Below are 26,664 nucleotides of genomic sequence, written 5' to 3'. Positions count from 1 at the left end.
TGTACAAGCCTCTTTTAAGTTCTATGTGAGCAAGCTACTGCTGGTGAAAATTAGGTCACTGTTTTGAAATTTGAGACAATAAAGTACAATAGTTTTCTTGATGAAAAAGAAGCTCAAGCCTAGATTTTTGGTTTCCTTTGCATAATCTCTCATAGCTACAGTTTCCAATATGGCAGCCACTAGCCACATGTAGCTATTGGGCACTTTAAATATGGCTCATCCAAATTGAGGTGTATGGTAAGTGTGAAGTTCATACTTAATTTTTATATTGATAACCTGTTAAAATTATAATGCTATTGTGGATATACTAGATTCCATAAGCATATTATAAAAATTAATTTAATACTACTTTTTGCTTTGCTTTTTTTTTTTTTTATTTTTACTTTGACAGGGCATTTTGCTCTTGTCACCCAGGATAGAGTACACTGGCGCGATCTTGGCTCACTGCCACCTCTGTCTCCTGGGTTCAGGTGATTCTCCTGCCTCAGCTGCCTGATTAGCTGGGATTACAGATGCGCGCCACCACGCCCGGCTAATTTTTGTATTTTTACTAAAGATGGGGTTTCACCATGTTAGCCAGGCTGGTCTTGACTCCTGACCTCAGGTGATCCTCCCACCTTAGCCTCCCAAAGTGCTGGGATTACAGGCGCCACTGTGCCCTGCCACTTTTTGCTTTTCTTAATGTGGCTACTGGAAAATTTTAAATTACGTCTGTGGATCGCATTGTATTTCAGTTGGACAGCAAGCACTGCCTCATAGAGATTATTCAGATAACGTATGAACTTAATTATTTCATATATGATTAACAAGCAGACCATAGGCCAGTGTCTGACTTTCACTGGGAGGTCTTGGCACCCTTCCTCACCTGGATGGTAAGGCCCCAGGACAAGGTGGAGAGGTAATCAAGGGCATCTTAGTTAGGATCAGTTGGCAATGAAAGTGAACTAAGGTAATTAAAATACAATAAAAAGGGAATAGGAAATATGGGAAGCAATGGCAAAGAAGTGGTTTCCATTTGATTTCATTGATGTGGGGGTTTAGAGGCCAGGTCTTAAATATATGTCACCTGTGTTCAGGTGAGCTGATAGAACGACATCATCTTTCTTGGTACACAAAGAGACAAAGAAAAATTTTTTAAGAGTACATCATCTAAGGCAATTAAATATGTATATGTGTGTATAAATAAGCATGTCTACTTCCTAGAGACAAAGCTTTGGGTCCTGTATCTTGATTCTTTCTGTCTCTTTGTGCTCACCCCATCTTACTGCACTAGCCTTTTCTAAAATGCCAGTCTCTGTCACTACAAAAGAGACCCACTCCCCAACCACCTCTTCATCTCTTTACTCCAGCCCCGTGGCGACTCTTCTGTCTCTGAAGTGGGCGTATGCCTTTGACACTTCTTATATTATTTTGTTATTCTTACATTGTTATTTTTCTCTATTTTCCTTATTCCTTGTCACTCCAATCAGATCCTAACTTCTTTGAGTTCAGGAACTACCGTCTCTCTTTTTGGCATGTCCTTGCATGGAGGGCCTGCAAAAGAATATATACATGAATCCACAGCATGCTGCTAGGCACCCTAACCTTTTCCACCCTCTGGTTGTCTTTGCTTTAGTTAATTAATATAATAATGATCCCCAGGGTAGCCAATGAAGATATCATCAGAATTAAATGAGACATAACATTATTTAATGTTTTCCGGGAATGGCAGACTAGATAATTCTAACCCAACCTACTGAGGACAACTATTTAATAAAATTCCTGGATTGAAACGTAATCCTGGATTAAAATCTTGGAAAGCATCAGAGCTAACATGAGAGAGAGGAATTACTGGGCAAAAATCTCAGAGAAAATAAGAACCCAGAGAAGAGAGCCAACACTCAAAGCCACTTTTGCAATGCACATGTCTACCGTGAAGAAACAGCTGTGAAATTAAACAGTGCTTTAAGTAGCTACTTCAGGCAAGGAAGAGAAGCAAAAATCAAATCCAGGGTCCACAAAAGGTAGAGACTCTAATAAATTTTTTACTCCCAGCCCCACATACGTACATGCTTTTAGCAGAGATTCTAAAAGACTACATCTTTAGGGGAAGGCCTGAAGTTAAATCAGGCCTTGACTTGGGGTTCCTATCATCTGAATGGTTTGGGGAACTTCAAGCATTAGCCTTTGAAATAGGATTAGTTGAAGTCATGCAGTGCTTAGGTCAGTATCCTGGCTCCTAATTGGGAACTGTTTCCAACACCCCACCTGCTACATCTTGCAGTGTGGCACAGGACAGGATGAAACAACAATCCTCTCTGGAGAAGGATCCCCCATCTTCTTAGGCCTCAAGCTGGTTCTACAGATTAGTTTTTAAGTACAATTTCCAGCACAATCAGAGATCACCAGGCTACCGGGAGAAAAGACGTGACATGTGAGAACTAGCAAAAGGAGTAGAAGATGCCCTATGTGTTTAAATGAGATAGGACACATGATCATGCTTTCTAAAGCTTTTAAAAATACTATAAGGTTGAATGGTAGAAAATCTCAAAGGCAAAGATTTAGTGTTTTTGTTTTGCACTGTGATTCATTTTGAGGATTTTTATCTTAAATAGAGAACTAGGATTTTCCTGTTAGATCAGACCAATAATGAAACATGTATACATTAACTACTATATTTCTAGAAGCTTTTGTTTGTGTCAAGTTTTGCTGCCACCATCCAAGTGAATAATTTTTATTTGATTTTTGCATTGATTTCACTGTTCCATCTTTCTTTCTTAAATAGTACTACTACTATGAATAATAGTTAATACTCATTTGCTTTACAAATATTAACTCACTGAATTCTCACCGTATTTCTATAAGATTGCTGCCATGCAAATGAGAGAAACACTACATGTATTATAACCTGCCCAACATCACACAGCCAGAAAATGGCTTTAATCCAGACTGGTTTCATGTATGTCATAAGCTGTCCCCTCATTCCTTATAAGATATTATATGTAGATCTCAGATAGTTTGAAGAATTTCTACTCCCAGCACTTGTGTTTATTGGTGCATGTCTTTACTGGTTCATTCTTAGGACTGTAAGCTCCCTGAAGGGAGAGAATGTGGCCCTTTAGATATTAAGCCACCGCCGGGCGCAGTGGCTCATGCCTGTAATCCCAGCACTTTGGGAGGACGAGGCAGGTGGATCCACGAGGTCAGGAGATCGAGACCATCCTGGCTAACACGGTGAAACCCCATCTCTACTAAAAATACAAAAATTAGCTGGGCGTGGTGGCGGGTGCCTGTAGTCCCAGCTACTCGGGAGGCTGAGGCAGGAGAATGGCAGGAACCCAGGAGGCGGAGCTTGCAGTGAGCTGAGGTCGCGTCACTGCACTCCAGCCTGGGCCACAGAGCGAGACTCCATCTGAAAAAAGAAAAAAAAAAAAAGATATTAAGCCACCATAGCTGACAGATTGGCAGAGCCCGAGTGATGTTTTTGTTTGGGATGAGATAGAGTCTCCGCATTCTCAGGCCTGCTTTGTTTGCTTCTCTTTCAGAAAGTCCCACCGTCATGCTGTCTGCTGGCAGCTTTTCCTCCCCCTATGAGCACCTCAGCCAGCCAGAGACAAAGCGCATGGTAGAGCACTACACCGCCTATCTCAGCGACAACACCCGCCTCATTGCTAACCCGGGCCTGAAAGTAAGCGCTGGCGCAGAGCTCCATTTCTGGTGTCCCCCTCCACAGGCCCAGCAGGGGGTGCTGGCAGTGAACCTTTGAAGTAGGAAGCCCAGCTCTGCATCTGTGCCTCTCAGCTGGAGAGCTGCAGAGTGTGTGGCCCAGGGGAGGCTGGTCAGCAGTGACTCTTCTGATGGATGAAGAAGCCCCGTGGGCCACATGGAGAATCTGTTACAGGCCTTAGAAGCACTGGGGGTTTCCAGTGATGTTAGAGGGATGTGATTTAGAGACTAGTGAAACTTTCCCAGCCCTGTCTTACCCAGAGGAAGAAGTAAAGTGTCCCTGCTGTCTCTCGAGATAAATATAAGTATAAAGTTTAAGGAACAAAGCTTTAGGGTTAGTGTGTATATATGTGTATATTAATGACTCACTATAGGATTTTTCTTCTTAAACTCAGAAAGCCTAGGTAGGGTGAACAATTGAGTGATCACGCATCTGCTGACTGTATTTCTGCAACCTTTTGTTTTCACCAAGTTTGGCTGCATCCGTCTGCTGTGGAAAGATTTTTAAAAAGTAATTGGGCTTGGCTTCTCTGCAACAGAGCTTTGGGAAGCCCTGCCAGCAGCCCACTCTCTTTTCATGTGAGTTTTAAAGGATCCCTGCTATGTCTTCCTTTGTTTCCCAGTTCTCTGTCAGAAATGAAGTAATGGCTACCAGCCACGTCACAGATGAATGGATGACACAAATGGAAATGAGTAGCCTGAACACTTACATTGTCCGCCGTTACATAGCAACGCCCAATGGCGTCCTCAGAATTTATCCTGGTTCCCTCATGGACAAAGCATTTGATCCCACTAGGAGACAATGGTGAGTTTTAGGGGCTTCCATTATCAAAGGTTCTCCCCCAAATCCTGGAGAGACATGGTAAGTACATACAATAAAGCAACTTCAGGCCATTAAACTAAAGAAGATACTTTCGTGGTGGTGAAAAATGTTTCTGAATAGTGTTTTCAATGCAGCATTAACAACAGCTTTGTGGGGTTTTTTCTATCTAAAATGTTTTTATCTCTTCATTGAAATTTTGAGCCTGAAATTCTTTATGCTTGGCCATTTTAATTCCTAGTGTTTTGTTTGATTCCTACCTTATGCAAAATGTGTCCCTAGTGGATAGACTTCATTTTACTACACATGATTATGGAATCAAGTTACAGCTTATGTATGACCTGTGAAAAATGAACACACAAATTCAAAAACATTCTTTTACTTCTAGGCTTTATTTTGACTTTAATTTTCAAAAGGAAAAGCTAACAATGTGCTGTAGCATAGCAGGGGAGTCAATTGGACATAAGAACAGAAAATCTACCTAGGCTCTAAAACATCTCTACCTGTAACCCTAGCACTTTGGGAGGCCAAGGCAGGTGGATTGCTTGAGCCTAGGAGTTCAAGACCAGCCTGGGTAACATAGCGAAACCCCATCTCTATAAAAGAAAAAATACAAAAATTAGTTGAATGTGGTGGTACACACCTGTAGTCCCAACTACTCAGGAGGCTGAGGTGGGAGGATTGCTTACGCCTAGGAGTTTGAGGCTTCAATGAGCCAAGATCATGCCATTGCACTCCAGCCTGGGCGACAGAATGAGACCCTGTCAAAAAAAAACAAAAAACAAAAAACAAACCAAAAAAAACAACTATACTTACATATCTTAGTAAATGCCCAGATATATGCTGAGTTCAGTGTCTCTTTTTAAATTAAGAAGGAATTTCAGATTCTCTTTACTACTTGTGTTGATGCTACAGTCAGATACAAAAGATGAGAATCCTTTTGCATTTCAGTGTAACACAAACAAAATTCATCATAAATATTTTTAGACTTATAAGCTCACTTTTCTTTGAAATTTACAGAGTAGAGGTACATACTTTAAAATAACATGACTTGGCCGGGCGCGGTGGCTCACGCTTGTAATCTCAGCACTTTGGGAGGCTGAGGCGGGCAGATCACGAGGTCAGGAGATCGAGACCATGGTGAAACCCTGTCTCTACTAAAAATACAAAAAATTAGCTAGGCGTGGTGGTGGGCACCTGTAGTCCCAGCTACTTGGAGAGGTTGAGTCAGGAGAATGGCGTGAACCCAGAAGGCGGAGCTTGCAGTGAGCTGAGATCGCACCACTGCACTCCAGCCTGGGCGACAGAGCGGGACTCCATCTCAAAAAAAAATAAATAAATAAAAAATAAAATAACATGACTTTCTTTGGTCTCCATTAGGTATCTCCATGCAGTAGCTAATCCAGGGTTGATTTCTTTGACTGGTCCTTACTTAGATGTTGGAGGAGCTGGTTATGTTGTGACAATCAGTCACACAATTCATTCATCCAGGTAATATTTTAACTAACTTTATAGTCATTTCTTAAATATATCAAGGATATTTTGGAAATCTGAATAGAAGAGTACTGGCACCAAGGCTTAGAGGCAGAAGCATGACCTTTAAAGTGAGGCCAGCTGGGATTTGAACATCTTCTCTTTCTGTCACCTTCAATTCCGTAGCTTTCTCCTGCCATCTATAAAATGGGAATGATACCTACCTCACATGGTTGTCATGTAAACTGAGTCAGTGAAAGGCTGTTAGCCCTGTTCTTGGCAGCCATGATGATGTTTATGAAGAAGAAAAGATGTTGGAGTCTAAAGAGCAGTTTGAAGAAATATCCACTTTAAACTGATGAAAGAAATATCAACAGGAGCCTGACAATTATGATTGCCAGAGAGTGTTTCCCAAGAAAAGGAGGATTGTTAATGAAGAAAACAGGCTGGGTTCATTGGCTCACACTTGTAATCCCAGCACCTTGAGAGGCTGAGGTGGGCGGATCACTTGAGATCAGGAGTTCTGGACCAGCCTGAGCAACATAGCGAGACCCTGGCTCTACAAAAAATAAAATAATTAATCAGGCATGATGGTGCGCACTTGTATTCCTAGTAACTCAGGAGGCTGAGGCAGGAGGCTTGCACCCTGGGAGTGCGAGGCTGCACCCTAGCCTGGGTGACAGCGTGAGATCCTATCTCAAAAAAAAAAAAAAAAAGAGCAAGAAAGAAAAAGTACCAAGACATCAAACTTATTGCCTCTTATATATGAGTCTAACTCTTTAGAATTAAATAAGTTGTTTGTTTGGTTTTCTTCTTTAAAAAAAAAAAAATTGTCCTTGAAACTATCTCTTGAAAAATTAAAAGGCTTTTTGAAAACTGATTTTCCCGGAATGCTATGTCAATATCACTGTAAATATATTTAGAGTGCTTTATGCTTCCTGCTTTTAAGGTTTCAGTATTTAAGCTACAGATGTCAGGGAAATGGTTGGTGGGGAGGCAAGTCACACACGTTGTTTTAATCCCTTCATTATACAAATAGCTATTTTTTCCTAGCAACCAAGAAAGATCATATTTTGACTGGTACCTGTGATGATGCCTTAACATTTATAGGAGGCAGATTTTCTTGCCTAAGTTTATGCTTTTCTCTGGTGCTCATTATGTGTCAAATGATTGCCATTCAGTACAATTCCTCTAACAGAAGTTCATTGGGAGCAAGAATTGGGAGGCCATAGGTGTGGAATTTCAATATCATGGCCTATGTGTCTGTGGAAAACGGGGCCCTGCAGCCAGCCAAATGTTGACTCCTTTGTAGGGTATGGTATGTGTCTGACTCTGTCAGCTTCTCCCATCATATAAGATTTCATATGCAAACAAGTAAACACTTACTTAGAACACATCCCTCAGTGTTTTCATTAACAGACCATGTGTGAAGCACATGCCTACTGATGTCTAAATAGAGTGACTTGTCGTCCCTCCCATATATTCTAATGGGTTGAGAAAAAGTAAACAAAGGCTGTTTCTTTTGAGGGGACACAGTCACCTTGGTCTTTGATTACAGTGAAATGGGCCAGAACTGGGCTCTTAAAGATGTTGTTATAGTGCAGGGAATCAAAACCCAGGTGTGCCTTAGTCATTAGGTGACCCAACTGACTCCCCTCACCTGGCAGCTTGTTATCAAGAGCCATTTGTTTTTCTGTCTAGACATATTCTTTTTGTTCAAGAGGGTAAGGGTAAGGGCAGATGTTTATGCTTGTGTATGTATGTTTACATGTTTTTGTTGGGATTCAAATGGGTGGAAGAACTTTGATTTGGTTTGTTTACAAATATTTATCGTGTTGGTCCAAGTGAATCACAATGGAAATATGATGGACTTTCAAGTTAGAGAAACCCAGGTTCAGGCCGGGCACAGTGGCTCATGCCTGTAATCCCAGCACATTGGGAGGCTGAGGCAGGCGGATCATGAGGTCAGGAGTTCAAGACCAGACTGACCAACATGGTGAAACCCCATCTCTACTAAAAATACAAAAATTAGCTGGGCATGGAGGTGCGTGCCTGTAGTCCCAGCTACTCAGGTGGCTGAGGAAGGAGAATCACTTGAACCCGGGAGGCGAAGGTTGCAGTGAGCCGAGATCGTACCACTGCGCTCCAGCCTAGGCAACAGAGCGAGACTCCATCTCAAAAAAAAAAAGAAAAGAAAAACCCAGGTTCAGCCAAATGCAGTGGCACATGCCTATAATCCCAGCTACTCTGGAGGCTGAGGTACAAGACTCACTTGAACCTGGGAGGCAGAGGTTGCAGTGAGCCAAGAATGTGCCACTGCACTCCAGCCTGGGCAACAGAGTGAGACTCTGTCTCAAAAAAAAAAGAGAAAACTCCAGATTCAAAACCCTCATTTGGTTGCTTTTACATCATGGTTGAACCTACCCAGTTTAACTAGAATATAATAAGAGCAAGAAATGGCAGTTGAAGTCCTGGGTTCTGCCTCCTGAGTCACTCAATGAGTGTATATTCCCCAGAATAAATGCTCCTGCCCTGTGCAATATGAAATCCCATGCACCTGGTTGTTTGAATATTTTGCTTAGCAGAGTGTGATTTTACTATTTAGAGCTGTGTATTTTTCAATCAACAGAGTTTAAAATGCAAGTCAACTACCTCTTATGGTGCTCAAGCAGAGTAACTATGACTTTGATGGATGCATGGATAGATAGGCTTTGCAAAGGTATTTTTTTCAAATGATTACTGATGATTTTGACCTTGGGTGCCAGCTTGAGAACTTCATCCCTCCTAACATATGGTTCTACTCCCAAAAAGTAGATTTGCCATTTACTGTTTGCATGACTATAAACAAACTCCTTTTCACCTTTGTTTCCCCACTTAGGAAAGTGAGATATTAGAGCCTATCTCAAATGATTATTTTTAAAGATTAAATTATAATAATGTTTTGTGACCTTGCTGACCTCATATGTAAAACAGAGGCTGTAATACCTGCATTGAACTGATAGGATGAGAATTAGAGATGATGCAAGCATGTCAAGTGCTTAGTACTGTACTTAAAAGGTCGAGTCCCAAATAAATGGCAGTTATTTTTATCATGCTATTTTTGTTTTAAACTTCTGACATTTTAGCAGGTCAGAAGAGAAAGCTTAAGCTAATAGTCAGCTTGTCATGAAGCAGTCCCATGAACTCAGTTTTCAGTGGTTTGGCTGAGAATTAGAGGCATTTTCTAATTCAACACTCACTTATCAGTTACTCTTAGTAAGCTTTCTTGTGATTCTTTCATACACATTTTTAGTGCCCTGAGAATCTGGGTTTGCATTCTTTGGAGAAGGGTGGTGCTGCTAGAGATGAAGTACAATCATTGAGTAAAGGACTGGTTAGATGTGTCTTTGGCTGTGAAAATCTCATGGAAGTATTGCAAACAGCCTGGTCTGTTGTACTTAGAAATATAGGTTTGGTGTGATTTTTTTTTTCCAATATCATTCTTTATGAGTTGCTATGGTAACAGTGTACCCATCTGAAATGCAGGTGAAAGTATGAATCCTAGACTTACGTAGGAAATATACATGCTGTTGCTTTAGCATGTTTATCATTTTGAAGCAGATGGCAGTTATAAAAGAGAAGTTTAGAAATAAAATTACCTTATACCAAAACACCTAAGTGCTATTTTTCACCAAGGTAGCTGTAGGGTTGCAGAAAGAGCCAGGTGTGGGTACTGGTCTGATCTATCTTATGTGTTTTTGCCATTCTAAGCCTAATCTTATATTTATAAAATGGAAACTATGATTCCTTATGGCTTTTTCACAGATAGTTAAATAGTGTCAAGTTGCTTGGAAACTCTTGAATGCTCTGCAGATCTAAGAAGACAGTATAACTTCATGGTATATGCTTTGGAGTTGAAGACACTAAGTTTAAAGCCCTGCTTCCACCAGCCCATTGTTGTGTGTCTATAATCCCAGCTACTTGAGACTGGGTCAGGAGGATCACTTGAGACCCCAGGAGCTTGAATCTAGCCTGGGCAACATAGCAAGACCCCATCTCTTACAAAAATGATAAATACATTTCTGCTTCTACTAGTTATTCACTATGTGACCTTGGACAAATAACTAATTTCTCCAAGCTTTAGTTTTCTGGAAACTATAATGCCTTGTAAGATTGCTATGAGAAATAATTAAGGTTTTTGTGATTAAAGAAATTAGGCAGGTGGGTGATGCTAAATATTAGGCTCTTAGAAAGTCCTATGTTGGGTAAACTGCAAATTCTCAGCCACAAGAGTATGGGGAGTTCATTGGTCAAGTAGCACATGCCCTCCCAGTTACCCATGAGCATAGATTAAAAAGAGCCAAGGTTCCAAGTGAGAAGTCCACACTTCTGACACACCTAGCAATTTCTTGAAGTGCATTTTCTCTGAAGGAGTAATAAGTTTATTGTCAACTCATGCCTGAGGGCTCAACTTCACTGTTTAGTTTTCTTTAGCTTAGCTTCTATTTTTTTAGGTGTTCACTATAAATACACCATCTCATTTAATCCCAATAACAGCCTTATAAAGTAGGTACTATTATTGAATCCATTTTCAGATGAGAAAACTGAAGCTTAGAAAGGTGAAACAGCATTCCATAAGCCACATATATAGAAAGCAACAGGGCCAAGATTTGACTTCAGATCTGCTGATTCCAGAGCCAAACAAGTTAGCACTGTGTTTTACTGCCCAATTTTCTCTTCCTTGGCTGTTGAGAGTAGCAGGGTGGAATGGAGAAAGCACTGGCCTATGGACCAGGAGAGTCTTGTTCTAGAATATGAGCTGTGCTCGGAGTAGAGTCAACCTTAATGTTGTGGAAAGAAAACTGGACTAGACATTGTTCCTCCTAAGTTTTGTATGACCTTAGCCAGTCAGTTAACCTTTGTGAGATCTCAGTTTTTTTATCTAAAAAATGAAGTAAATAATAAGGGTGTTGCTAAAGGGGATTTTTTTTTTTTTATCTAGGGGTTTGTTGGAAGTAACCGTAGTAGTCATGCATCCAACCTCCCACCTGATGCCTCTGTGCCCATATTTTTGTCAGTCGAGCCACTCTCTGAACATCATATTTCATAGCTGCTCAGGTTTGGGGCCACTCTTATTTAGACAGTCCTATATTAAGTCTTAAATTTTTTTCTCTCATAAAATTTCCATGTTGTGTTAAATCAGTCACTTAGTTGATCGTTTTTGTAGGTGGGAAAAGTAGGGAGGAACAGTGGGAAGGTATTTCTAATACCAAACAATGTCCCTGTGACTGAACATAGCTTTTATCTTTAAATAAGCCATGCTTATTGTTCTCATTGATCTTTTTCACATAAAGTACACAGCTGTCTTCTGGGCACACTGTGGCTGTGATGGGCATTGACTTCACACTCAGGTACTTCTACAAAGTTCTGATGGACCTATTACCAGTGTGTAACCAAGATGGTGGCAACAAAATAAGGTAAGCGCTTTAGGGATGCTATTTCCTTTCTGGCTGCAGAAATTTAAAAATACATGTCAGGTATCTCTAGTTGAATGGGAACCACATAGCTATGGTCAGGACTAGAAATCTAATTCATGGCTTGGGTATCCTCTTAAGATGGTTTTTGTTCTTTTTCTCTTCTTTCGTTTTTCTGAGATGCATACTGTTTATGATTTAGACAGACTCAGCACACAACAAGAAAAGTAACTGTAGCAAGGAATGCACCAAAAGCTCTTGTTTCCCTGGAAGTCAGTAATTAGAGGCTTCCCATATCTTTGGTACTAGAAAGACCAGAGGGGACTCTCTTGGGTAGGACTTTTGATGTTAACTTTGTCATTAAACGAAAGTCTTTGTGACATTTTCAGCTGCTTAGACTGTTCCTTTTACATTTCCCCAGAAAGAGACCATGGAACCAAAAGTCCGTGCCTCCTGAATTTCAAAAGAACATGTCTGATCAAAGCAAGGGCATACCCTTGATTTATTGCAGGCTGCTTTTAAAAATAGCTTTCTTAGTTCCATCTCATGGTTCACGCTTCGTGTCATTGGCCCTTATGGGGAAATGCAGAATTCCTGGCAAACTGATATCACTAATGTAAAGTAAAATAAAGCAAAATATAGTCTTGATTAAAGCAGTTCTAGCTTCATTTATTGTTTCTATCAAATATAGATTAAATATAGTAGTCCCCCTCTTATCTTTGGTCTCGCTTTGTGAGGGTTCAGTTACCCACAGCATAATACAATAAGATATTTTTATAGAGACAGGAAGACCACATTCACATAACTTTCATTACTGTTATAATTGTTCTATTTTATTGTTAGTTAATGTTGTTAATCTCTTACTGGGCCTAATTTATAAATTAAACTATCATAGGTAGATATATATAGGGAAAAAAAACTGTATATGTAAGGTTCAGTACTATCGGCACTTTCAGGCATCTATTGGGGGTCTTGGAACATATCTTCCACAGATAAGGGAGAAGGACTACTGTATATTTTTATACATCCCCTGCGTGTTGTTATTTTGTGTGTATTTATCATTGAAAGAAGAAATTATATGCTTCAAATCTGTCGGTAGAAGTACTCAAGTCTACTTCCTTTAGGATCTGCTTCCGTGGAAAAAAAGAACAAACTTCCCATTCATACATCTTTGCAAAAGGTCTGAGTCCATCTTACTTGGACTGGGTGGGTGCATTCTGTATGAACTATGTAGATGACCACAGAGTCAGGTGTAACTCTCACCTTAACCTCTATTCTAGGTGACCCGCAACCTCAAAAATCATGTACCTGTCTACCTGCCTGCCAGCTTCCCTTCATTTTTCCAATGAGTATTTATTGAGAACCTGGGATAAATGCAATTTGTTTCAGGTCTAGCAAGATAAATGCTCTCTGAATACATTTTAAAAAAAAACAGCTGATATGAATGAGGGGCATAACTTGTTTTGGTACAGGTGCTTCATAATGGAGGACAGGGGTTATCTGGTGGCGCACCCGACTCTCATCGACCCCAAAGGACATGCACCTGTGGAGCAGCAGCACATCACCCACAAGGTATTTGTCACAAAGCTGAGCTGCTCCGTTCTCCAACCGCCTGCAGCTCACTACATGGCATATGTCTTCTGTTCTCTTTGGCCTTGGTAGGAGCCCCTGGTAGCAAATGATATCCTCAACCACCCCAACTTTGTAAAGAAAAACCTGTGCAACAGCTTCAGTGACAGAACGGTCCAGAGGTTTTATAAATTCAACACCAGCCTTGCGGTAAGTTGATCTGATTCCTTAACACTCTCATTTTTCCATCCCATTATGGAACATGAATTGGAATAATGGCTAGTGTCTGAATATTATCCCTACCTGTTTCATTGCCTTAGAACTATAGAATGATAGGAGGAGACAGGACCTTAGTTCCAGTTCCCAGTTTGACGATTGGGAGATATAAAGCTCAGAGTAGAAAAGTGAATGTTTTAAGGTCTCTCAGTTGGTATTTTGTTTTGGTTTTGTTTGTTTAAAGACTTACCCAGTCTAAGCCCTTTGAAATATCTGCTGAAGTTGGTTCCCACAGTCTTGTATAAATATGTGTGGCACCATGTGTTCCTCTCTTCCTGCCTTCTAGAGATCACTCGGGCTCCTTAAATTCCCAAGGCCAAGTTAGGTCAGTTCTTGATCATTTGCTCTATGAGATGGGAACTCTCATGTAAATCATCTGAAAATAATGTCTTTTTTTTCGCTTAGAGTACTCCGTGTAGTTTGAGTTGCTGCAAATTTACCTGGTTATGGTTAAAGATCTTAAGGACATTCTCATTAATTTATAAATAATCCTAGTTGGGAGAAAGCTAAAATGGGGAATGAAAGAACATTCAAAAAGCTATTTACAGGAAGTAGGTTTTTTATTTAGAATAGGCATTTATGTCAGTCATTAAGTATGTAATTAATTTTTAAAATGTACTTGGTTAAATTAAAAATCCTAAACTGAGTCTCAAAAACTCAATTGCAGAAAGCAATTATCTGGTGGAAAAGAGTACTTTAAAACATGAATATGTTAATAGAATGGTGTGTTCAAAGCAAGGGAAGTCATTATTACCCTGTTCAGACCCCATACCATTTTGAGAAGCACTATTTTTAAAGGAGACATTGACAAATGAGACTGCCAGGTAAGGTTGTCATAGGAAAGTCTGACTTATTCTGTGTGTCTTCTATTATTTATGCAATGGTTTCTGGAGTCTTCAGCACACAATGCCAGGATACTCAGGTAGATACTTCTCAAAAGGCAAATTTGAATAATTTATTGGCCCAAGTTATTCCCAAATGGAATTAGAGCATTCCTGGGTATTGGGGCTGTCAGGACTCCAAGCCTATGTTACTGCTTATGTTCTAGAGGTAGGTGTCTTCCAGACAGTGAGAAATTCATGTAGACCTCTAAAAACCCATTCAGTGCTATGATTCTCAGAACTAAGCTCATCCTCACCAAGCATATATACAGGGTGAATGGCATGAAACAAGCTTGAGATGAAATAATTTGCCTAGTGTATCTGACACACATGCAGAAAAATGATTACACGCAACTCTGCAATACCACTTTGGAATCTTTGATTTTCTAATATGGTAAACAAAATTGGCAATTCAAGACACTTGCTATCACGTTTTCTTGTTATGGAATGAAGAAAAGGGATACTTGCTTTAGTTGGATTATTTAAATATTCTAGAAGCAGAAGTTTGCCTCTTAGGTTTGATTTTTAAATAATTTTATTATTATAAAAGGAAAAAGGTTCATCACCCAAAAAAGGGAAATGTGCAATTTGTGGTTAATTACGTTTGCATGTGAATAAATTTTAAATTATTCCTTCCCTGAAAATTGTCTTTTATTGCTTCTTGAAGTATTCATTTTCCTGGTATATTGTTATGTGTTAAGAAAAAGCAGATTTTAATAACAGCTATAAAATTTATATTTGTGCAAGCACAGATAAAAGAATTCATAATATATACACAGCTGTTCAATGGTAGTTATCTCTGATTAGGAATAATTTTATTTTCTAAATTTTTAACAGTGACTATATATTTTTTAACAGTGATTTTTGTAATCAGAAACATTTTATTTTAAGCTATTTTTCATAGGTAGTTGAAGAGTTGTTTTCACCAAGGTGGGGCTGAGTCTTTGCATTGCTGTCTGTCATTTCTGATACCTTGATTTGTTCTGTAGGGGGATTTGACGAACCTTGTGCATGGCAGCCACTGTTCCAAATACAGATTAGCAAGGATCCCAGGAACCAACGCGTTTGTTGGCATTGTCAATGAAACCTGCGACTCTCTTGCCTTCTGTGCCTGCAGCATGGTGGACCGACTCTGTCTCAACTGTCACCGGTAAAAATGCAATGGGTCATATTCTGTGTTCACCACACTGTTTAATATTTCAACTGATGTCAGGCATTTTGAAGTCAAAATAAACAGAAAGTGCTGGTGTGTGTCCTGAAGAAAAGACACAGTTACAAAGGCACTTAGAGCTGTGCCGTTTGCAGCATCCTTGTCCAAAGAACAATGGATTAAGGCCATTTATGTATTTAACCTTTGGCTGTAACTTCTTTTTTACTATTCTTTTAAACTAGCTCAGAGCTTCATTATTTTGCTTCCCCAGCACATGTACAACTTAACAGTTTGCCATTGACCTCCTGCATAGTAACTTTCTTTTTGCTTTTCAGAATGGAACAAAATGAATGTGAATGTCCTTGTGAGTGCCCTCTAGAGGTCAATGAGTGCACTGGCAACCTCACCAATGCAGAGAACCGGTAAAATAATTAATAATAATAATAATAATACATATATAATACTGTGAGTCTCTTATAGGTTTGTTTTCAGTTAGGGCGTATAAAGATGATTCATTCTAATGATAGAACTAACTGTTCAGTGAGCCAGAATTCAAGCTCCGTAGTGCCATAAAATGATGCCTGTTTCAAGGTTTAAATTTAACTGCTATAAAAGTATTAAGAGTGTATGTGCTACATACAAAAAAATGTGAGAATGTTTCAAGCATTTACCAATTGTCTACCATGTGTTGAGTACTTTATGCACATTGTCACTTATTGTTTTAATTAACCCTGTGATAAATATGCAAGTGTTTTTCACATACGTATGATGTGTTCTACAGCATTATTTATATCAGTGACAGATTTTAACACCAGGAAAATAAATTGTGATAAACCCCTTCTCTAGAAATTAAGAGTGTCATGTGTGTTTGTATTGTGTGTGTACATTTGTTTGTTGAGACATGGTCTCACTCTGTTGCTCAGGATGGAGTGCAGTGGCACGATCATGGCTCACTGCAACCTCTACCTCCAAAGCTCAAGCAATCCTCCCACCTTTCTACCTCCCTCGTAGCTGGGACTACAGGCATTGATTCCCAAGCCTGTCTAAATTTTGTTGTTGTAGTAGTTTTCGTAGAGACGAGGTTTCATCATGTTGCCTAGGTTATTTGTATTAGTTCTACTGTACATAAAGATAAATAAATTGAAGCTCAGAGTTGTTAAGTAATTGATACAAGGTTGCACACTGAGTAGCAAAGCCAGGATTCAAACCCAAATCTGTCTGACTGCCGTTAAGGACCAGGAGCATGAGTTTGGAATGTGGGCGGTGGTCGTCTTAACCTCCAGACTTACCTCCTGCACAGAAACCCAAGCTGCGAGGTCCACCAGGAGCCGGTGACATACACAGCTATTGATCCTGGCCTGCAAGATGCTCTTCACCAGTGTGTCAACAGCAGGTGCAGTCAGAGGCTGGAAAGTGGGTAAGCAGAACCTAGTAAAGAACTGAGGTTTTCCAGCTAATATTTATTATTCCTACTCTTCATGTTTTAAAAAGGTATGTCAGTTTTTCAGATCTGAAACTGATTTCCATAAGCCTTTATCCACCGGATTAAATGTTGTCTCATTCCCACTTATTACCCGTATTTAGCGTGTGTACCATATGTTAGTAGCCTCATCTGTGAATGGGAGTTTTTCTTGAAATAAAAGAAGTGTGAGGGGCCATGGCATGAAGCAGCAGGGCAAGGGAGGAGGAACCCCTGAGGTCCAGAAGCAGAACCCAGTGGTCAAGGCTCTAGGTGTGATATTTTGAAGCTCATTTATTTTCCTTTCTTAGGAAACACATCTGCTTCATGATAGTTTTGAGAACTAAAAACTGCATGTTCCCTGCTCTCTCCCCACTCCTCAGGTGGGATTAGGAGTTTGGGACTAGACATTATGGAAATAGTGGCTGTGGTAGACTAAGTAAAGGGGAGTTGGTTTTTAGCTTATTGTAGCTGTAGCTTGCCATTTTATTAAACAGTGTTTAGAGGGATAGCTTACTCTGCTTCGTGTGTGTATTTTAGCAAAGGAATTGTGGCGTCAAACTGATTAATTTGGGATGTTATACAGTAGCCCCAAGCCAATTAGGTTTGGGAAATGCTGACACTGCTTATATTCTCTTGAGACAGTCACAATGCATGTAATACACTAAAGGCTCTGAGAAATTGGCAGTGAGGAAACCTGTGGTAACTGGCCAAGTATTTCCAAACTTATTGGACTTTTTTTAAATTTTTTTAAATGACCCCACACTTGGGGGATGTTAAGCCAGAGTCTAACAAACATTGGGGTCATTTCTGTCTGGTCTTGTAAGATGATTTTGAATAGCCCCATGATGTGTGGATGTCATTATTTAATTCACAGAGAGCAGTTTTATTTCTCTCCTTTCCAAGTTGTTAAGAGGCATAAAACAGTTATTTCCCTGGCAGTCTATTGCTATTCTCATTTTATAAGGAAAGGAAACTAAAGCTCAAGAAATTCACAGCACTAGTAAGTAATGGAGATCCTGAGAACTGTCTGATGCCCACACTTAAGGGCTGTCCCCTGCCCCACACTGCTTTATAGAAGACTAAGTATTATTTTTCTGGCAGGGACTGTTTTGGGGTGCTGGATTGTGAATGGTGCATGGTGGACAGTGATGGAAAGACTCACCTGGACAAATCCTACTGTGCCCCCCAGAAAGAATGCTTCGGGGGGATTGTGGGAGCCAAAAGTCCCTACGTTGATGACATGGGAGCAATAGGTATGTTTGTTGGATACCCCAACAATTTGATTCTTGAATATACAATTTCCTGCCTATATACTAGGACATCTTAAAATAATCCTCTTCCCAACTTCCCTGATTCCTTTGCTAGTAGTCTTTAGTTACAAAACCAAGGCAGATAATTACCTTCAGAACTGGCTAAATATTCTATGCAGAGAGAGTGAGTGGCCATCTGTCCTGCCAAATTTTACAAGCCTGGAATTCATTCCCATAAAGCTTGTTCTGATAAATATCAGGCCTGGTTTCTGCATGGCCAAACTCTGGAGTCTGTTTGGATATGCACGCCAGCTGTCAGAAGCACAGGGCCATGTACAGAGTGACCACTGTATGTCTAGTGCCTGCTAAAACCTTCACTCACAACTTTTGCAAGGTAGAAGTCTTATAGCTACAAATCAGTATTTGGGGCCTTGGAGTCAACAGAAGCCAGAGCTACCCAGTGCAGCTGGGACAGCTTAGGATGAAGCACAGGGACACCACGGGGTGGAGAGCCCCCGGGATCAGTCTCCAAGACCTCAAAAATACTGCCAAGATTAGATTGCTTACCTGAGATTTTTTTTTCAGTCTTTCCAGAATTAGCACCAAGTCCTAATTCTTAGATGGCAGTAGAGTCAAATATTTAAATCCTTAGTTAATACCTTGATTTTTAACATCACTTACATCAGCCTGTCTAGAAGAAAAGCTCATATATGAGGAAGGATTTTGAGCTTGTATGTTACTACTGAACTAGGTGAGGGTACATACGTGAAAGTGACTTGGCTCTGAGAAATCACTTTCTATGCTCACGTGCAGTTCCCTATCTGGAAAGCACAAATGGCCTTTTAAAGGAAACCCATAAGCTTCGAAACTTGGTCCAGTTAGCACATATTTATTGGACCTGGTGCCTTTTATTTCAATGGTTACTCTGTACTAGGTGACTTTTCCTCTCTTCCAAGAGTAACTCATACCCCAGGGAGCTAGGACTCTGTTGGTGTTGGATGCTGCCTGTGTAAGCAATTCTTCTGGACTGCTCACTCTTCCCAGCAGTTCTTGCCATTTGTGCTCCTGCTCTGCCTAGCAACCAACACTGGAGAACCAGGAATTAAATGAAGCCTCCACTCCCACGTTCCCATGCGTCATGTTTGAGGAACTCAAAGCCTAACTAAGCATCTGTTTATCTTCCCCCAACCCCCTTCCCACTCTATTCCCTCCCATCTCACCATCCTTACTTTCTTCCCCACTTGGGAAATCTTAACAAGGAACATCTTCTTGCTCTTTCACTGAAGGTGATGAGGTGATCACATTAAACATGATTAAAAGCGCCCCTGTGGGTCCTGTGGCTGGAGGGATCATGGGATGCATCATGGTCTTGGTCCTGGCGGTGTACGCCTACCGCCACCAGATTCATCGCCGGAGCCATCAGCATATGTCTCCTCTTGCTGCCCAAGGTGAGCTCAAAATGAACCCCACAGGGGAGGCAGCAGCCAGGCTAGAAGGACAGTGGCGGGTTATGTAAGCCTCTAAGGAACTGTCAGAACAGTGCTATACTTTCAGCTTCTGTGGAGTCATTTTGGAAGTCCCCAAAGCCTGCTTTCTTCTTCAGTGCCTAAACCCTACAAGCTCTGTTTTGGTCCCCAGAAAAATCCTTGGATCCTCTCCTTACCAGCATTAGCCCCCAGTGGCCTGCCTCTGCAATAAGCCAGTCAGGGTAGCTGGGATGCTGAGTGGGAAAATGTGCTGCCCTTGCAATTCCAAAAAGACAGGCAAATCAAAGATACCCCAGATCACTAATGGCAAGAATATAATCTGTTCTATTGCAGCTGCCGTTATGTAGTGTGAATAAACACACATTTGAATAATCACATCTCTTAAAACAGGATAAGTCGGCCAAGTGCGGCGGCTCACACCTGTAATCCCAGCACTTTGGGAGGCCGAGGTGGGTGGATCATTTGAGGTCAGGAGTTCAAGACCAGCCTGGCCAACATGGTGAAACCCCGCCTCTACTAAAAACACAAAAATTAGCCGGGTGCATTGGCACATGCCCATAGTCTGAGCTACTTGGGAGACTAAGGCAGGAGAATCACTTGAACCCAGGAGATGGAAGCTACAGTGAGCCAAGATTGCGCCACTGCATTCCATTCTGGGTGAAAGAGTGAGACTCCATCTGAAAAAAAAAAAAAAAAAAGTCATCGAAGCCAAGTACAAAATGATTCACCTATAATCATGGCCTCAATACCATGTGCAGTATCTATACTCTGTTTAAGTGCAGTATCTGTACTCTGTTTGCAGGGAACAAAACTGTTTAATGGCCATCTCCATCCTTCCTAAAACCCCAGTCCCCAGGGATGTGTTGACCTGACCTTTTTGGAGATGAAGTTAACTCATCTTCCTGGCCACTTAGCTCACTCTAACAGCTGTAATGACAGGTTGATGTTAAAACATTTCACTATGGCCACAAGCCCAAAGGGGAATCATGGAGTAATGTTGCCTGATTTAGTAACAGGGATAATCACCATGTGCTTCCCTTGGTGAGACTCAGCTAGACTGAGGATGACCGTCATCCAGTGTTAGCTTATGCCTGGCCTTTTGGAGGCTTTTGTTGCACCATTTCACCAACACAGTCAGTCATTTTTCAATCCCTTTCCTTCTGTTTCAGTACCTTAGTAGAGGATTAAAGATTTGTTGGCCTCAATCAACCTCTTTTCTCCTCCTGTCTCAGAAATCAATTTCAGATGTCTCTTGATTACTTGTTCTTCTTCTTTGGATTCCTGCTCTCTCCTCCTTTAAAGAAAAATGGGGCATCAGTTCATTCCCTTCTAAGATGGGATTCATTCTTGATGGAATACTGTCACCCAGCCATCAAACAAGCGCTCAGCAGGGTATTAAAGCGGGTGATTTTGTTTGATTAAATAGTCATGTTTCTCTCTTTTTAATGATGGGTAGAAATGTCAGTGCGTATGTCCAACCTGGAGAATGACAGAGATGAAAGGGACGACGACAGCCATGAAGACAGAGGCATCAGTGAGTATTCAGGTGCCTTGCTGCAGAATGTGTCAGCAGGAGGCTAATCCAGAATAAATATTCTTTCTTATATCCTTTTGGCTTGTATTAAAATTTAAGAAGCTTTGACATGGTGGCTGGGTTTTTTTAGTTGTTTTTTTCCATCCTTTTTTGTTAGGAGTACGTGTAGGTCTTTGCTTTGTTTTAGAGAATCTCAAAAGATTTTATTATGTTTTTTTTTTGCATTAAGTGTGTTGGCCTAAAACAGCTCACCCTCTCCTTTCTTTCTCTTGCTTGTTATTTTCCAACCATAGTATTTTAGAAAAGGAAATTTCAGGTATGCATTTTTTTTAAAATCCCTTAACTAGTATGTACAACTCAGGGAGGAAAAAAGAGCATTTTCTTTATCAAAAGAGATTTCCATTAGTGTTAAGACACCCTGGCCTTCACCTACTAGACCATAGCTTCCTGATGCACATTGGAGATATATAATTAAATACCTCTCACTGCACCAGTTCTAAAATCAGCACCCCAATCCCCAGAATTGTTTAAAAAATGATTTATTCTGGCTTTCCAAAGAGAATTCTCCCAGCATGTAAATGAGCCCTCTCAGAGCAAATGTGTTTGAAACAACGGAGATACTGGCATAAGAGTGACATTACCTGTCCTTGGCTTCCTACAGTCAGCAACACTCGGTTTATAGCTGCGGTCATCGAACGACATGCACACAGTCCAGAAAGAAGGCGCCGCTACTGGGGTCGATCAGGAACAGAAAGTGATCATGGTAAGGTCTAGCTTCCTGCATTTGAAGACCCGAGGAACCTCATGTACTCCTGTGGGATGATGCTCACACCCTATTTTGACATGGTTTTCCAAAAAGACACACCCCAGCATGCCACTGGTTTATAAGAGCCCAAGGACAGTTTTGCTTGTCTCAGCACTCCTCTGGGCACACGGATTGCTTTCCAGTTTTTCTCCATACAGAAGGATTCATATTGTCTAAAGGGAGCCTGCTTGCCATCCCACTTGCTTTTCCATAAAATCAGCATCCTCTTAGGTCCCGCTCTCCAGTGTTGGCTGGCAAACAGCAGGATCTTTAAGGGCTTTTTCAGTCATGTCCCCTTGGGGCATGACAAGAATCTGTGCTGTCCTCCAGCATTCTCTTGCCCTGACCTCTGGCATGGTCTGGGGAGCTCAGAGAAGGCTTCACCAAAGAAGCAAGAAGCAACATTTGCACTGAGCCTTGAGGGAGTGATTAAAGAAAAGGTAGGGGCAAAGAATATTAGAGGCCAAAAGACCAGTGTGTACAAAGTCACGGAGTTGTATAGTGCCTATAAGATGCTCAGGAAGGGTCAAGACCAAATCATGAAGAGGCGCCAAGTGCTAGGTAACTTATGAAATCCACATGCTCTGCCAAAGACTTGGCCATCCCACATGGCTTCTCTCCATCTCAGAGTCCATATTGCTCATTGTTGCAAAGAACAGCAGATGTATCCCAGTCTATAAGCATCACTGCCACGGTTCCACAAAAATATAACAGGCGTGGGTAGTGTTTTTCCTGCCATTGTAAAATCTTTTTATTTTTTTAAGATAGCTGTTTAATTTTCCAGAAATCTGTATTTTCCTCCTAGAATCAAGTCCTTTTTTAAATACATAAATAATGTATTTCAGCCTTTTTGACTTAGCTTTTTTCACACCTATCCTGGAAAAAAAAAAAGTCCTCAAACACTGTGTTCCCTGTATCTATACTAAAAAATGCAGAAATAGATATTCCTCAGAGCAACCAGCGTCACCTTTTACACTACAGCCAGGTCTTCAAACTCCCTTTGGCAAATAAGAGCAGCTAAAGCTCTGTTTTATAAATTGGAGACTGTTAATTTGGGCTTTGAATGACATTATTCCCACCAACTAAATAGAAACTTTGGGTTTCTATGGAGAACCACAGCAGAACTTAAATTTTTCAGTTTCTTTGACTTTTTTGCTTTTTTCCCTACAAACCTTTGAACTTGCATAAATTCTTGCTGCCAGGCAGTTCTGTGCCTGCTCGTTTGAATAATAAAACAGGTTTGAGGCTACTAAAGTTCAACAGAAATAATTTCTTATTCAGCAGAAATACTGAATTCTTTTCTCTCTCTGAAATACTGAATCCTTTTTCTCTCTGTTCCTCAATAGGAATTGCATCAATACCAAATTAGGATTCTGAGTGATGTTTATGACATTCCATTAGCCCTTCCCATTGTCTTAGTAAAATGGCATATGAAGCAACAGCTTAGATAAAAGGAAGGGTGCAGTGTCAGTATCTGAACACTAAGGCATCCAGCTAAGGGCTTGGTTCCTTTCATTTTTCATCATAATTGGATCCGTGTTATCCCCAAGGAATGAAAAATAGTTTCTCATGCAGACAGAATGCAACACCAAAAGAACGGGAAGGCATTGACACTCCCCATATTCCAAATACATCATAAAATCAGTAGAATTTAAATGCGTGTTGGCATCCCTTGAACCAGTACGTGGGTCACTAAAAATGGTGGCATTGAGTTAATGTCCCTGTGATGCCTAGAGGCAAAGCTATATACACCCATTAAACAAGGAAATCTAATTGTTTTGTTGGCACACTTCTTGCTCATCTGTGTATGCTCTCCTCTCCTATTTGGTGGATATATTGGCATCTGCTATGCACAGTTATGCACTGCATAACAACACTTCGCATATACTACAGGGGTCCCATAAGATTATAATGGAGCTGAAAAATTCCTGTTGCCTAGTGACATCTTGATGATCCTGACCCTGTGTGGGCCTGGGTAATGTGTGTGTTTGTGTCTTAATTTTTTCGTTTTTGTGCTTTATTTTTTGAGACGGAGTCTCGCTCTTGTCGCCCAGGCTGGAGTGCAAAGGCGCGATCTCAGCTCACTGCACTTCAAAACTGTATCATTCCTTACATATTAAGGATCTCATTTGTGGTAAAAAAATTTTTTGGTATTTTATCACCATTTAGTTATATTCGTGGATTTTCTTTGTTTTTTGTTCTTTTTTTTTTTTTTTGGAGATGCTGTGTCTTAGTTTTTTAATGAAAAAGTTTAAAAAGTGAAATGTAAAAATTTTTAAACTAGAAAAAAGCTTATAGAATAAGGATATAACAAAAGGAAATATTTTTGCACAGCTGTACAATGTGTCTGTATTTTAACCTGTTATTACAAAATAGTGAAAAAGTTTAAAAAGTTTAAAAGTTTATAAAGCAAAAAAGTTACAGTAAGCAAAGGTTTATTATTGAAGAAAGAAAAAAAGTTTAATAAATTTAGAGTAGCCTAAGTATATATAGTGTTTATAAAGTCTACAGTAGTGTACACTGATGTCCTAGGCCTTCTCATTCACTAACCACTCACTCACTGGCTCACACAGAACAACTACCAATCCTGCAAGCTCCATTTATGGTAAGTGCTCTATACAGGTGTACCTTTTTTGTTTTTTGTTTTTTGTTTTGAGACAGAGTTTTGCTCTTGTCGCCCAAGCTGGAGTGCAATGGCGTGATCTCGGCTCACCACAACCTCCACCTCCGGGGTTCAAGCGACTCTCCTGCTTCAGCCTCCCAAGTAACTGGGATTACAGGCACGCGCCACCATGCCCGGCTAATTTTGTATTTTTGGAAGAGACTGGGTTTTTCCATGTTGGTCAGGCTAGTCTCGAACTTCCGACCTCAGGTGATCCGCCCACCTCAGCCTCCCAATGTGCTGAGATTACAGGCGTGAGCCACTGCTCCCGGCCACAGGTGTACCATTTTAAAAAACCTTTTATACAGTATTTTTCTGGTACCTCTTCTGTGTTTAGATATATAAATATCTATAGTATTACCTACAGTATTGTGTACAATTGTGTTGCAGTTGCCTACAGTATTCATTGCAGTAATATGTGGCACAGGTTTGTAGCCTAGAAGAATAGGCTATGCCATATAGCCGAGGTGTGTAGTAGGCTGTGCCATCTAGGTTTGTGAAAGTACACTCTGTGACATTTGTGCAATGATGAAATTGCCTAAGGACACATTTCTCAGAATGTATCTCTGTCATTACACAAGGCATGACTATACCCTAGTACACTGTGGAGGGGGCTACAGATGGGAGTTGTTACTTCCTCAAGACAGCTTGGTGTAGAGGAAGAACTTAGGAGATAGGGTAAAGCCAGTTCACTTTGAAGCCTACTTCTCCCCCTTTTTTTTCCACAAGCTGTTGAGACCTTAGTGAGCTACCTTAGACCTGAGTTTCCTAATACTTAAGGTAGGATTAAAAATTTTTACTGCAGTCTGGGCAATATGGTGAGACCCTGTCTCTACAAAATAAAAAAATTAGCCAGGCATGGTGGTGCGTGCCTGTAGTCCCAGCTACTCGGCAGACTGAGGTGGGAAGATCACTTGAGCCCAGGAGGTCGAGGTTGCAGTGAGCCATGTTAGCACCACTGCACTCTAGCCAAGAACTCTTTGAGCTCTTTGAGACAGAGCTGTCTCAAAAAAATAAAAAATAAAAAATAATAATAATGCTGGGTGGAGTTGCAATGAGGATGAAATGAAATGACATATGATAGGCACGGTGCTCAGGGTTGACCTCCCTACCTCTGTGCCAACCCTGCCCTGAAGAAATTTACAGTCTAGAAGGAAGCCATAAATGAATGCATGTATTCATATGCTTGATAAAAGGTGGAATATGACAGCTTCCTTAAAAGAGTAGAACAAAGAAGGAACGGGGTGAGAGTTCACTTTTATCTGCGAGTAAATTATGGGAAACCCCATGGAGGAACGTGGCATTGACTGGCCCTTGAACTGGTAGGACTGCGGTGTCATGATTCTCTGCTCCCTGATAAGCGTATTTCCATGTGAATCCTTGAGTGTGTTACACAAAAGGAAACTCAAAAGAATTAAGTCTATAAATACATGACTACACAACGGCCTAGGCTCTCATGGTATGGTTCAGAGTTGTGATCCTAGAATTGAATGAAAATTGAATGTTACCAGACTAAACTTAGAAACTTTAGGGTGTATTTTTATTTAGAAATATTTTATGTGGCCAACAGAATTTCGTTTTTCAAAAGAGTCTAATTTTAATTGTTGTATCTTAAGAAAAACCACTCCAATTGAGAATGTTTTTTGAAAGTAGAATCATTTTGGTCCATAGTCTAAGACCACTTAGAATGATTGATTTTCAGCAGTGTTACCCTCACAAGTGGAGGTTAGAAACAATTACTACCTGTGTATGTTTTCAACTATCTATCTGCTTTGCCCATTTCTCTTAAAAATATCGTGTTCTGTCCAATCATCTATTGGCTTATTTTTAAGTCAAAAAACACCTATATGTTATTTGTTCCTCGTGAATTTGTATTTTAGTTACTATCTCATCAGAAACTTTATGTAAGTGTATATTAGGCTACATTTTTTTCTCTGTAGAGGAAGATTTCTTCCTAGTTCGTGGCAAATTCCAAAATACTTAAAAAGCAAATGCTGAACCTTAAAAACCTGGTCAAAAAACTTTGTAGATGAACATAAGACCATTTTCTAGAGGTGCACAAACATTCTCCTGCAGTTACTCTCTGTGGCCACGAGATGGTGAGTGAGTCCCCAGAGGGACGTCACACCCCCTTATA

At 40.5% G+C, this 26,664-nt stretch overlaps 1 protein-coding gene across 2 annotated transcripts in view; it reads left to right on the top strand.

Moving 5' to 3' along the window:
* Positions 1 to 26,664, top strand: part of CACHD1 (cache domain containing 1) — a 223,768-nt gene that overhangs the window by 191,031 nt on the left and 6,073 nt on the right. For both annotated transcript variants that reach the window (XM_024233337.2, XM_054554386.1), the window contains exons 14-26: positions 3,525 to 3,667; positions 4,329 to 4,510; positions 5,906 to 6,016; positions 11,332 to 11,454; positions 12,924 to 13,023; positions 13,114 to 13,230; positions 15,167 to 15,327; positions 15,663 to 15,749; positions 16,628 to 16,744; positions 17,891 to 18,042; positions 19,326 to 19,487; positions 20,983 to 21,060; positions 21,722 to 21,823. In XM_024233337.2, the coding sequence (XP_024089105.1) occupies positions 3,525 to 3,667; positions 4,329 to 4,510; positions 5,906 to 6,016; positions 11,332 to 11,454; positions 12,924 to 13,023; positions 13,114 to 13,230; positions 15,167 to 15,327; positions 15,663 to 15,749; positions 16,628 to 16,744; positions 17,891 to 18,042; positions 19,326 to 19,487; positions 20,983 to 21,060; positions 21,722 to 21,823 (1,635 nt within the window). The remainder of the gene's footprint in view (positions 1 to 3,524; positions 3,668 to 4,328; positions 4,511 to 5,905; positions 6,017 to 11,331; positions 11,455 to 12,923; positions 13,024 to 13,113; positions 13,231 to 15,166; positions 15,328 to 15,662; positions 15,750 to 16,627; positions 16,745 to 17,890; positions 18,043 to 19,325; positions 19,488 to 20,982; positions 21,061 to 21,721; positions 21,824 to 26,664) is intronic.

Source organism: Pongo abelii, chromosome 1 (assembly GCF_028885655.2).
Source record: "Pongo abelii isolate AG06213 chromosome 1, NHGRI_mPonAbe1-v2.0_pri, whole genome shotgun sequence".
NCBI lineage: Eukaryota > Metazoa > Chordata > Mammalia > Primates > Hominidae > Pongo > Pongo abelii.
This window is presented reverse-complemented; position numbering and strand designations above follow the sequence as displayed.